This window comes from Papio anubis, chromosome 8, assembly GCF_008728515.1.
Source record: "Papio anubis isolate 15944 chromosome 8, Panubis1.0, whole genome shotgun sequence".
Classification (NCBI taxonomy): Eukaryota; Metazoa; Chordata; class Mammalia; order Primates; family Cercopithecidae; genus Papio; species Papio anubis.
The window spans coordinates 134,055,780-134,069,043 of NC_044983.1; the positions used below are offsets into that span (position 1 = coordinate 134,055,780).

The window sequence follows — 13,264 nt, forward strand, 5'->3', positions numbered from 1 at the left end:
GTCCTCACCTTAGCACACAAGGCCCCCCTTTATGGGGACCCTGACAATCTGGCAACACCCAGCAGCCCTAATCCCCTCCTTTTCCCCAGCTGCATGGGCCCATCATGGTTCACTGACCATGTCATGGCATCCCTTAATCCCACTCCATCTCATCCTTCTCAATCCCATGCAGTTCATGCTCCTGCTCTAAATAACCTAAGCACCACTTCGTCCAGGGAGCCCTCCCTCATTCTCTGTATCCTCACACATACCATAGTCACACATGGACCTGGCTGCCTGTGCCTTTAGTCAAGTTTACCTGCACAGTACCATATTCCCTTTTATGTGTCTTTCCTGCTTTCTAGACTATGAGCACCCTGAGAATGGGTGCTGTGTCTTATCTTTTTCTGTAAGTAGATAAGTATCTGATAAGTATCTGTTGAAGAAATAAGTGGAGATTAAAAGAGCCAACACAGAGAAAAGGGTCATACTGTGGTACAGCAGCCTAGAGCCACCCCAGTTTCAGAAATGGTTTAGCTGTGTTCTCACTGGGCTGCAAGCCAGGCACAGCCTCAGGATCAGGCCGCTGCCTCCCCTGCTGAGTCACACCCAGCTGCTCACACCGCCAGCACCTTCCATGCTGCCCCAGCCCCCCAAGGCTTTCCCTGCCCCTGGCCAACGTATAACCCACGGCTTCCCAGTCAGGGGTTGTTCAGTCCCCTGCAGTAATCAGAAAGACAGAGGCTGAGGCTCCACACTCCACCTGACCAGCTTCAAAGCACAGCTCCTGCTAGGCCTGGAGAAGAAGGTTACTCAGCACCCACTGTGACCCAAGAAGGACAAATGTCACCCCGATGCAATAGGCAGAGGCAGAAGCTGGAGACAGTATGGAACATGAGAAACCCACTTCACCCTTCCTGTCCTGGGGAGGGGGCTGTCCTCAGAATGACCCCCACTAAATCCCGGAGGTCAGGCTTCCAGGTCAGAGCCCTGGGGACCATCAGCTCTCTGCCTCCCCTCCCCCTACCGCCAGCCACAATCAACAGATTCCAGACAAATAAGCTAGAGGCCTTGGGTTATCTCAGAGGGCACCGGGTCAACAGCACTTGGCCTGTGGGATAAGCAGCTCCTGACAGTGTCTAAATGACTGACTCTGGGCTGCTGGGAACAGCTGATGGAGCCTGTATGTGCCCATTTTCTTGCATGATCCCTCATCACAGCCCCTTGGGAGACCCTGCTATATGCCCAGTGCTTCAGGCCAGACTTTGCATGCACAGTTTCTAGCTTTCACAGCTCCCGGCAGTAAGTAGAGGATGTTCCCATATCAGAGGTAAAGATGAGACACCAGGTATCTCCCAGGTGGCAGGGTGGTTAGAACCTAGCCCTCTTTTATTTCAAACCCCTTCTTGCCTCCCCTGGCGACCTCTGTCTCTGGATGGAAGAAGACATCGCATCTACCTGACAACAGGGATGTCCAGGGGGTGCACGTGCTACTAAGTTCCCCGTGTGGCCAAACCCAAGAATGTGGGTTCCCTCCGCCTCTGCACCTGCTACTTCCCCTGCCTTCCTGGAGCCGGCCGCAGGGTCCCTATCTGCCCAAGGACCCCTCCCGTGGGCTCAGCAGGTGGCGTCACTCTTGGCAGGGGCCGCGTGGGGCCCGGGCGCACTCACTTTCACACAGACGGCGCCGCAGCTTGCCCCGGATCTTGTCGATGGCGTTGAAGTCGGACACGTGGAAGACGTGGGCGGACTTGGGCTCTGAAGCGATCTCCTCCAGCTCCTCCTTGAGTGCCTCGCCCACGCCCACAGCGAAGATGCGGATGCCAGCGCGGTGGGCGGCCGCCGCGGCGTCCAGCACCAGGTCCTGGCTGCGGCCATCGGTGAGCAGGATGGCCACTTGCTTGTAGGCGCGGTCCCCGGGGCGGCCTCCGGCGCGCGGGGAGAAGCTGAGGGCCGTGATGTAGCGCAGCGCGTCACCCGTGTTAGTGTTGCCCCCATGGTAGGAGAGGCGCCGGGCGGCTGCCTTGACCTCCTCCCGCGAGCCGAAGAGGCCCAACTCGAAGGCTGTGGTGGGCCGGTCACTGTAGCGCACGACCCCCACACGGGTGCGGTCGGGGCCCACCTCGAAGGTATCCACCAGGTTGGCCACCCACTGCCGGACCTTCTCAAAGTCCTCCTTGCCCACGCTGGAGGAGGTGTCCAGGAGGAAGACCAGATCATAGTGGACACTTTTGCAACCTGCAGGGGTGAGAGAAGGGGTGGCATAGGGCAAATGGGCATGGAAAGGACACTGTCCTGGGGCATAAAGGTCACTGGGGTCACACACACCTGCTCAAATGCCTGCCTGCCCTGTTTCTCATGACCCAGGGGCCCTGGGCTGCCAGAAGGGCCTGAGCCTCAGTTTCCAAACTTTCAGTTGGCAATAATGATGAGTTTTCCCCAAGACTACTGTGAGGCTCAACTGACAATAGGTAGCATCACATTAAAATGATTAACAGCCACCACACAGCACTATGCCTCAATCTCTTCACTTTTATTTTGTTTAAAAGGTAACTCAATTTTTTCATTATTTTTCAACCTACCACAAATAATGCATGCCCATTTCTGAGAAGTCAGAAAATGTAATCAAAAGATGTTTAGATGGCCGGGCGCGGTGGCTCACGCCTGTAATCCCAGCACTTTGGGAGGCCGAGGCGGGCGGATCAAAAGGTCAGGAGATCAAGACCATCCTGGCTAACACAGTGAAACCCCGTTTCTACTAAAAAATACAAAAAATCAGCCAGGCGTGGGGGCGGGTGCCTGTAGTCCCAGCTACTAGGGAGGCTGAGGCAGGAGAATGGCGTGAACCCAGGAGGCGGAGCTTGCAGTGAGCCGAGATTGCGCCATTGCACTCCAGCCTGGGCGACAGAGCAAGACTCTGTCTCAAAAAAAAAAAAAAAAAAAAAGATGTTTAGATGTTTTAAATGCCGTATTCCCATTTACACAGAGATAACCACTATTAAAGCATGGTATATATACTTGATTATTTTTTATTTCCATATAATTATTAATAGGAATGGGACTGTACCAGACACACTGACACTTATGCTGTTCTCCCTGCATTTAGTTATAAGGTAGAAATCCATTTCTAGTTTGATCATGCCGGTTTCCATGGCTGCACAGAGTCCTCTGCAGGGATGAACATAATTGATTTAGCCAGCACTCTCCCGTTAGATATTTAACGACTCAGCCCTTTAAAATCAGATAATACAAGGGGAAGTGTTTTCCAATCTCTAGAACGCTGCACAAATATACAAGAAACTATCAAGAAGCCCTGGTCTTAAGGCTGGGCGCAGTGGCTCACGCCTATAATTCTAGCAATTTGGGAGGTCAAGGTGGGCAGATCACTTGAGGCCAGGAGTTTGAGACCAGCCTGGCTAACATGGCAAAACCCCATCTCTACTAAAAATACAGAAATTAGCCAGACATGGTGGCTAATGACTGTAATCCCAGCTACTCAGGAGACTGAGGCACAAGAATCCTTTGAGCCGGGAGGTAGAGGTTGCAGTGAGCCAATATCATATCACTGCCCTCCAGCCTGAGTGACAGAGTGAGACCCTGTCTCAAAAAAAATAAAAAAAGAAGCCCTAGTCTGACTCTTCCAGAAGGTGGGGTTTGGCCATCCCAACAGAAGCAGCTGACCAGGCCTCTGGGAACACCAGGCACAAACATTTGGCTATGAAAACAAAACTGAACAAAACAAAACAAAAAACCACTTTGTTGAAATACCAGATTGGAAAAGGTAAAATGGTCTGGTAGTGGCCTGGGCGCATGAGAGTTGGAGGAGAATGCACCTGCCTGCTCAGCAAGTGACCGTGGATTTGTCACACCCTTTCTCAGGGGCTTTGAAGCCTCATAAAGGAGGGTATCTTTTTATCCACCAATTCCAAAGTTAGTGATCTATCCCCAGAAAACAATCAGATAAATGGAAAAAAAAAAAGATGTATAAAGAAATTCACAGCAGCATGGCCAAAAAAAAAAAAAAAAATGCTGTAGATAATTACACAATCACTTATGTGGAATTAAAGAAATTACTTAAAGAAAAATTATGACGTATTCATTGCTAGGCAGCCATGACAGTGACGGCTGCAGAAGAATCCCTATTTACCAGCATGGATACACTTTTCCAATATAGCACTGGGTGTGAAAAGTTGTTTATAAAATTATATGTATAACATAGAATTTCTGGAAAGAAAACCTATGCATGTGTGTGTGCACACACGATTGTATATGCATGTATGCATGACAGAACCTGAGAAGGAAATACTTGCTTACCTCTGGCAAGCAGAGCTATGAGTGAATTTTATTTTTTGTATTTTTTGCTTTTATATTTGCAAGCAATACAGTTCAAAAAACAGAAAAACGATAAAGCTATACGTATTTACACACATACTCCCACAAATGCTTCCCTATGTGGTCTGAGCCAATGCCACCCTTGAATGTTCCACACCTACCTTTACCTCTAGTTTTAAAAATCCAAGTGACAATCTGCATGTCAGGCACTGAGTTATATCCCAGCCTTAGCAGGACTGATCCCTAACAGGATTAGAACTCTGGAGTGTGTTTGACCAGATGTGCAGACTTGGAGATGATTCCTGGGGAGTTTTTCTCCTTGACACAAAAGGTCATTCTTTTGTGCTTGGGACAATAATGTCCCAGGCTGTTCAGGATAATTGCTGCTGAGGGCCAGGCAGAACCCGGCCTGCAGGCTTTAATCCTAGAGCAAATTTGTTTGAAGGCTACAGAAGTTTCATTTGTTCAGGAGGCCTCCCCAAGGGGCCCTTTTGAGCTCAGGGCATATTTTCTCCCAGAGGCCAGGGAACAGGCGGGATTGTGTGCCGGTGAGGCTGCAGTGCGATGTGGAGAGAAGAGATCTGAACTGGGGCGGGTGCCCTGGCTTCTGGCCTTGACTCTGCTAAGGCAGGGGCTATGCCACTGCTGGCAGGTGAGTGCTTTCCTTGGGCCCACCATTTTCCACTCTGAAATGAGGGCACAGAGGAGACCACCCTAGGATCTTTTTGCTTTTAAATATGATAATCCTGTGCATTGGCTATGCATTTGGCGTTGGCTAGATGGGCGCAGAAATCTCACGTTCCCTGCATGTAAAACAGGACGTCTACAGTTAGTACTGCCCTTCCAGCTAGCCAGGCTTTGAGAGGCTCAGGGAAAAAAAAAAAAAAAAAAAAAAAAAGCATGAGACGACTCTGTAAATTCAATAAAGAAATAATGTCAACCTTTCTTTTTTAAGTCCAGGGAGAAAAGCCTTAGAATATCACTTTCTGTAAGATGGGCCCAGCGTTTTGCTTCCTGGATCTAATGACAGGCAGTCTCCCTGGCCGCCTTGTGGGCAGTACACAAAACACCGCACCTGTCTGTGTATTGAGGACCCTAGTGTGCAGGCTCCATGCCGAGGTTGTGGACCCTGATCCCTCCTTCACAACTAAGCACTGACCTGTGCCTTCCCCCAGGGCAGGGGCCCTCACACAGGTTAGCAAAACCATGTTGCCATGTCTCTCCCCTCCCGCCCCGGGCCTTCTCATCTCCAGTCAACTTCCCCAATTACCGGGTCTACTACATAAACACACTTTTCTCACTGTCCTGGATGCCTTTGCTAAGTGGGCTCCAGTGTGTACATGTCCCCCAGAATGTGTCCCAGAACCTCCACAGGACAACACAGCCAGGTCCTCACCCGGGCCTCCTCCCCGAGCTCCAAACCTGCACACACTTGATAGAGACAGGCTCACAACCCAGGATGTGACTGATTACGACATGTTAAAGCAACTCATTCCCTCTCTCTGTCACGCTCTCTCCTCCTCTCACACGAACACACACCCATCCCCTAACATTCACACTCACATGCATACTGACATCACCACATCGTGGCCCACACACTCCTCAAACTCATTTTTAATTTTACCTCTTTAAATTTACTTTTTCTTTTTAAATTTCTTTATTTTATTACATTTCTGAGATTTTCTTTACTTTTTACTTTTTAAATTACATTTCTTTCCCCCTTTATTACTCTTCCCTTTTGTTTCTCTTCCTCTTATTTTGAGTTAACTTATTCTTTTGAGATGATTTTTCTTTTAACTTTACATTATTTTCACCCCTCACACACTTCCAAGTCCCACACACACTCCCCCACATTCCTTCACACCCCCTCACACAATCGCCCTCACACCCTCACACACTCAGACACACACTCTGACACACACAGGCCCTTGCTGAGCAGCTGGTGATTTTCTGTCCCTAGGTTGGAGGGCAGCTGACTCACACTTGGATTCCAGACTCTCCCTCTCTCTCACAGTCAGTTGTGGGCTCACTTGCATGCACACGCCACAGCCCATGCTCACAGACACATGCTGTCTGCTCTGTCCCCAGCAGAGCATGGCACAGCCCATGCTGGCCCCACCTGCCCGCTGAGCCTGGCAGCCGCCGCCCCCACTCCACAGCAGCAGCATCCAGAGGAGGCCAGCCACAGCGTTCCCTCGGAGGCCGACCATGGCTCTCCTGTTCTTGGGGACAGGCTTCTCTTGGCCAGGAAGAGACGCTGTGAGGGTCTACTGCAGCATGGCCTGTGTGGAGAAAGACACCCTTAGAGAAGGCTCTCAAGCTGAAAGTCTGTGAGAGGCAAACTCTGGGCCCCGCCCAGGGGGATTCCCCCACGCCCAGCCTTCCAACCCATCTTCCCTCCCGGATTCAACTCCAGGCAGCCAATGTGTAACCTTCCAGAGCAGAGCCAAGTGTGACCTCCCTTCAGGGATGTATGCCTGGGTCCCCCCAGCCATCCAATTAGCAGATGGGCTTGCGGAAGGGAGTAGGAGAGGGCCTTGTGCCTGAGGACTCCACACCACATCCTGCCTGGTATGGCTTGGCTCTGTGTTGCCACCCATATCTCCCTCTCTGAAATCCCCACGTGTCGAGGGAGGGACATGATAGGAGGTGACTGGATCATGGGGGCAGTTTCCCCCATGCTGTTCTTGTGATATTGAGTGAGTTCTCAGGAGATTTGCTGGTTTTATACATGGTAGTTTTTTCTGCTCTCTCACATATTCGCTCCCCTGCCTGCCACCACGTAAGAAGCACCTGCTGCCCCTTCCTCCATAACTGTAAGTTTCCTGGGGCCTCCCCAGCCATGCAGAACAATGAGTCAATGAAACCTCTTTCCTTTATAAATTACCTAGTCTTGGGCAGTTCTTTCTAGCAGCATGAAAATGGACTAATATACCACCTAAAATCGTTCAGTATCACTGTCCTCATCTGAATACGGCACAGGGGCCTGCCATGTTCCACCCACCCCTGTCCAGCCTGGCCTCTCACCTTGCCTCACTCCCTCATGCCGCACTTGGTAGCCATGAACTTTCTAGCCATTTCCTGCAGGTTCCAGGTGCACCACACCTCCCTTTGCCCCCGTGGGAGGGCTTCCCTCTACTAAAATCCTCACACCTACCCTGGGAGCCTCTGGCAATGCTCAGCTCGGATGCTCCCCTTCTGGAAAATTTTTCCCAGACCCCTCACTTCCCTATGGATTGAGGGGGTCACTGCTCAGCTGCCTGCAAGTGAACCCTGAGCTCCTCAGCAGGTGACTATGACTCTAATTCTCCATTTGCTTCATTGTCAGCCCTTTGGACGGCTTGATCCCTAGAGGCTGAGGCCAGGCCAACTTCACTGGGCATGGAAGATTAGAGCATTTACACATGGTCAGTAAGTACCTATGAAGGAAAGAACTAATGAAGAATTCTTCAAAGGATTCCTGAACCTCAGTGTTTGCAATGGTAAGGAAGTTATCTCAAAGGCAGTTGGGCAAACCATCCTCATAAGGGTTATTCTGCTTCAAATAATTGGTGAATAGTTTTTTGTTTTTTGTTTTTGTTTTTTTTTTTTTGAGACGGAGTCTCGCTCTGTCGCCCAGGCGGGAGTGCAGTGGCCGGATCTCAGCTCACTGCAAGCTCCGCCTCCCGGGTTTACGCCATTCTCCTGCCTCAGCCTCCCGAGTAGCTGGGACTACAGGCGCCCGCCACCTCGCCCGGCTAGTTTTTTGTATTTTTTAGTAGAGACGGGGTTTCACCGTGCTAGCCAGGATGGTCTCGATCTCCTGACCTCGTGATCCGCCCGTCTCGGCCTCCCAAAGTGCTGGGATTACAGGCTTGAGCCACCGCGCCCGGCCTGGTGAATAGTTTTTAAAAGACTCTAATAAACAGAAAAATATTAAGATGGTGGCAAGGGAGTACGTCGGGAGCAAACTCATTTACCCTTTGTAAAGTACCAAACTGATGCCAGTATTTACAATGACCAGAAGGAAGACTGCAGAGAATCATGAAATAACATCTTATAAACAGGCATGTCCGCTGCAGCCCGGAGTCACGTGCCACCACCAGCACCCTGGACCAGGGCTAGGAGGGCTTATCGAAACAGAAAAAACATGTGGCAGGGGAGTGAGCTCGTGGGTGTCTGTATGTATGTTTCTGTTGCTGATCTTTCTCTAAATTATGTTGACATTTCCACTCTTCATCAGTGACAATCTAAAATGTTAAAATGAATCAAAAGGGAACCTCCAAAGACCTGGATTAACTGTGAAGAAAATATCAACAGGGCTGTGCCTGATGACAAGCATAGGTAAATCAATTTGTGGGATTATCCCCCTGAAATACACCCATGTGCATATGTGCATGCACACACACACACACGCGCACACACACACACACACGCACACACAGGATAAGCTAGCTGAATGCATATTTGAAATTATGAGCCACCGGGCTTCATCTGCTGCAGGAGCAGCAGATGCATTATTTGTGGCTCCAAGGACACAAATATTTGTGCAGATAATTGTGCAGATAATTCTGCAGAGAACCATGAAATGACATCCTATGAACTGTCATGTCCACTGCAGCCCGGAGTCACATGCCGCCACTAGGAATTATTAGTGGCTCCAAGGACACAACCATGCTCTCACCCTGCACTCTATCCAGGCTGCTTCTCCACGCTGTAATGCCCCCACTCCACTTGACCTCCAGATGCTCAATCAGTTCTTCCAACTCCCTATGGAGTGGCTGTGGCCATTCCCATTCTGCATGTTACACCTGATCTCAGCCAGGTCACATAACTTGCCCAAGGTCACACTCCTGGAAGTGGTGGAGCAGGCACTGGATACCCTATAAGCAGCAGATGCATTACTCCAAGGAAAGCCAGACCCCCATTCTACATCAAGTCTAAGTGTCTCTGCTGCACCTGCAACCCCTTAGCCCCTGGAGGGTTAAGTCTAGAGATACTCCCCTGCCTCAAATCCCTCCTACCCACTATATTCACCAAATGCTAATGTGTCACACAGCTTTTTTTTTTTTTTTTTTTTTTTTAATGGAGTTTCACTCTTGTTGCCCAGGCTGGAGGCTCACCGCAACCTCCACCTCCTGGGTTCAAGCAATTCTCCTGCCTCAGCCTCCTGAGTAGCTGCGATTACAGGCGTGTGCCACCACACCTGGCTAATTTTGTATTTTTAATAGAGACGGCGTTGCTCCATGTTGGTAAGGCTGGTTTCGAACTCCCAACCTCAGGTGATCTGCCTGCCTCGGCCTCCCAAAGTACTGGCACTACAGGCATAAGCCACCATGCCCGGTCTCACACAGCTGTTAGTACAGCATTTTTAGATGCATCTCACCAAACAGATTTATGGCCCTGCACTGGGCTTATATCAAATGCCTCAAAAATTTTGTATGGAACCTTTGTTTTCCAACAACCCATTCAGGTTATATCTATCCTCCAAATTTTGCCCAGAGACTTCCATCTTTTTTCCCACATCTCCTGGTACACTCTGCAGGCTTTTGGGCTGATATCTGGATGCTTACATCTGGAGAAATTATTCCGCATATCACCTTCTCCCCTCTGGTCCTTTGCCACCTCCCTGATGAATGATTGGATGGATGCATCCAGTCATATTTCTCACTTGAGGGTTAAACATGTATTTGTTCCCATGGGATCTGCCAGGGGTCCCAGGCACAGCCTGTGTCATGCCAGGCTGTGATCGTCTGCCCAGGGCCTGGCTCCCCTGTGGCCTAGTGAGGAGGGTCTTTGAAAGCAGTGACTGTGTCTTACTGGTTTCTGTAGTACTGGTGGCCGGTGCAAAGCCCAGCACAGAATTGGTGCTCAGTTAATGTTCATATTTGAAGGGAAGGAAGAGAGAAGGGAAGAGAAGAGGGAAAGGAGGAAGGGAGAGAAAAAAAAAGGAAAGAAAGAAAGGGAGGCCGATGACTCGGCTACCTTAGAGAAATACTGAACTCAGAGAATCTGGACTATTGGCAGTTTCTGAGCATAGACTCATCCAAGCACATTTCCTGTCTCTATTCTGCCTAGGACTTACTAGCACCCAAACCTGATCTCTTTTTTTGATTTTGTCAACAGTAAAAGATTACTTCGGTGCCTATTACTAATAGAAAAGAGTATTAAGAGTCTGCTTCAAGAAATGGGCTAAGCAGTTTTTGTCCACATATTATCTTATTGGAGCCTCACATTCATGCTATGAGCTAGGTACCAATATCTCATGAAAAAAGTACAGCATGGGGGGATTAAAGTCTCAGCTGTGAGTGGTCGTGCTGGGATTTGACCTCAGGTCACAGGCTGTTCTCCATCCCCTTTCCATGCTGGGGATGTTTTCTCTCTTGTATATATATATATATATTTTTTTTTTTTTACTTTTTTAAATTGTTGTGGGTACATAGTGGGTGTATATATTTATGGGGTACATGAGATGTTTTGATAGAGGCTTGCAATGTGAAATAGCCACATCATGGGGAAGGGGGTATCCATCCCCTCAAGCACTTATCTTTCGAGTTACGAGCAATCCAACTACACTCTTTAAGTTATTTTAAAATGTACAATTATTATTGACTATAGTCACCCTATTATGTTATCAAATAGTAGGTCTTATTCATTCTATTTTTTTACCTGTTAACTGTCCCCACCTCTCCCCACCCCCTTACTATCCTTCCCAGACTCTGGTCTCTCTTTTTTTTTTTTTAGATGGAGTCTTACTCTGTCACCCAGGCTGGAGTGCAGTGGTGCCATCTCAGCTCACTGCAACCTCTGCCTCCTAGGTTCAAGCAATTCTCTGCCTCAGTCTCCCGAGTAGCTTGGATTACAGGTGCCCGCCACCACGCCTGTCTAATTTTTGTATTTTTAGTAGAGATGGGGCTTACCCATGTTGGCCAGGCTGGTCTTAAAGTCTTCACCTCGTAATCCACCCACCTTGGCTTCCCAAAGTGCTGGGACTACAGGCGTAAGCCACCACGCCCAGCCAATCTCTCTTAAGATTGTAACTTGAGCAATGTCTGGCCTATTAAAAATGCCTTAAAAATGTCACCATTATTGGCTACCTAGAACTATACCTGTGGCACTAGCACTATTGTTTTAATTGCAATTTCTACTTTGGGACATTTAGTAGGCCATTTTATTTATTGAATATGCTACAGAGGACATCTTTGCACCTAAGTCTTACCTATGTGTAATTATTTTCTAAGGGTAGATTTTTAGTAAAACACTTAGGGGGTCATAAGGGTTTTGCAAGAATCCTGACTCGTATCGCCAAATTGCTTTCCAAAAAGGTTGTACCAATGTCCACCGCCTCCAGCAATGTGTGAGTGTGCGGGTGCCCCTCTCACCACCTACTTGGGAGCATTGAGTATTATCACTCCTTCCATCTTTGGTAACTCAACAGAAGAGGCATTGTTGCTTGTTTCCTATGCATTTCTTTGTTCCATGAGGCTTCTTAGCTAAGTGTATTTTCCCTTCTGTATATTTTATTTTCATGTGGCTGTACATTTCTAAAGGTATTTTTCATTGTTAAAGCCAATGTCCCGGATAGGGAAAACAATATACATTTCACTATTGATTTCTTCATTTAGGAAATATTCACAAGTTGCCCTCCTGTGCCAGGTGCTGAGGATAGGCAGATAAATGACACTGAGCCTACCCTGCACAGGTTCTCAATGACCCTGTGACACAGGTAAGACACACACTGGGGGAGGGAGGATCAAGTTAATGCTGGTAGAAGGAAGCCCAAGGGGTTGTGGGGGAAGGCAGAGAGGCGGGGATGTCCATCACCTGACTATTTTAGGGGAAGTTCAGGCTTCCCAACTTCCTTCCAAAGCGAGTTTGGAAGGCTGAGCAGGACTCAGCCAGACAAAAAGTAGGTGATAATTTCAGGCAGAAGGAATGGCATCTGCTAGGCCCCAGAGGGGGCCAGAGCGTGATACTTAGGGAACATCCCCCATGCACAACAGGTATGCAGGTTGCTCTCAGGAGAGGTATAATCTGGTTCCTACCACCTTCAGGACAAAGTACACTCATCTTACTAGGGCACTACAGGCCACTTGTGAGAGCACAGGGTATAATAGTCTGAATGACAATACTCAGAGAGTAGCAGGAGGCAGCTACAGGAACAGGAAGAAAGGCACTGTCCAAAAATGGAACACATAAGGGCAGTCAGAGTTCCAAGGTCAGGAGTCAGATGGTCCAGGGGAGAGGCACAGAATCTTAGCAAGTCAGAGCTGATCGCCCAGCCTGTTATGCTTCACAGCTGTATGGAGACAAGGACTTGTTGGACTTGTCCATTCTATTGCCCAGCACCTAGAACAGCTCCTACCATGTAGTGGTCACCTAAATAAGCATTAGATTGAGAATGAATGATGAACGGCCAGCATCTGATGCTGTTATAGTATCATATTACATTGGGGTAGCTAGAAGTCATTCATTAGAAGAACATAGACATCTTCAAGGAACTATGAAAGTAACTGATTATTACTTATTATCTACCACGTGCTAGGCAATATCTGGTTAATGCATGAGCTCATGTGACCCTTCAGGGCAGGCATCATCATTTCCACTGGGTAAAGGAGGACACTGAGGTGGAGAAAAGGTATGTGTCTCTCCCCAGGTCACTCAGTTGGTGGAAGAAGGGACTGGGGCTGAAACTTAGGCCTCTTCTGGGCACTAAACCCACACTCTCTCCCTGAACTCAATGGATACAACAAATCCAAATATTAGCTGCAACTACTGAGCCACTGTTGTCTTATGAAATAAGAAAGATGGTGGCTGGTGACGGCGGGGAATAAAATGGATCATCCATCATTGTTCAGTATTTTCCCGGGTTCTAGAAATTTGATAATTTCCCTCATTGCAGAAACCGGGCTTTATCAATGTTGTAATCTCCAAGTTTTTAGAGAAATCTTTGTCATATATCTTTCTAAATACT

General features: G+C 48.5%; 1 protein-coding gene across 1 annotated transcript in view; it reads right to left on the reverse strand.

Moving 5' to 3' along the window:
• COL22A1 (collagen type XXII alpha 1 chain) overlaps positions 1 to 13,264 on the reverse strand; it is a 326,761-nt gene that overhangs the window by 291,610 nt on the left and 21,887 nt on the right. The window contains exons 2-3 of the mRNA XM_009213647.4: positions 6,431 to 6,593; positions 1,651 to 2,217 (exon numbers count right to left, since the gene is read on the reverse strand). Of these exons, the coding sequence (XP_009211911.2) occupies positions 1,651 to 2,217; positions 6,431 to 6,521 (658 nt within the window). The 5' untranslated portion in view covers positions 6,522 to 6,593. The remainder of the gene's footprint in view (positions 1 to 1,650; positions 2,218 to 6,430; positions 6,594 to 13,264) is intronic.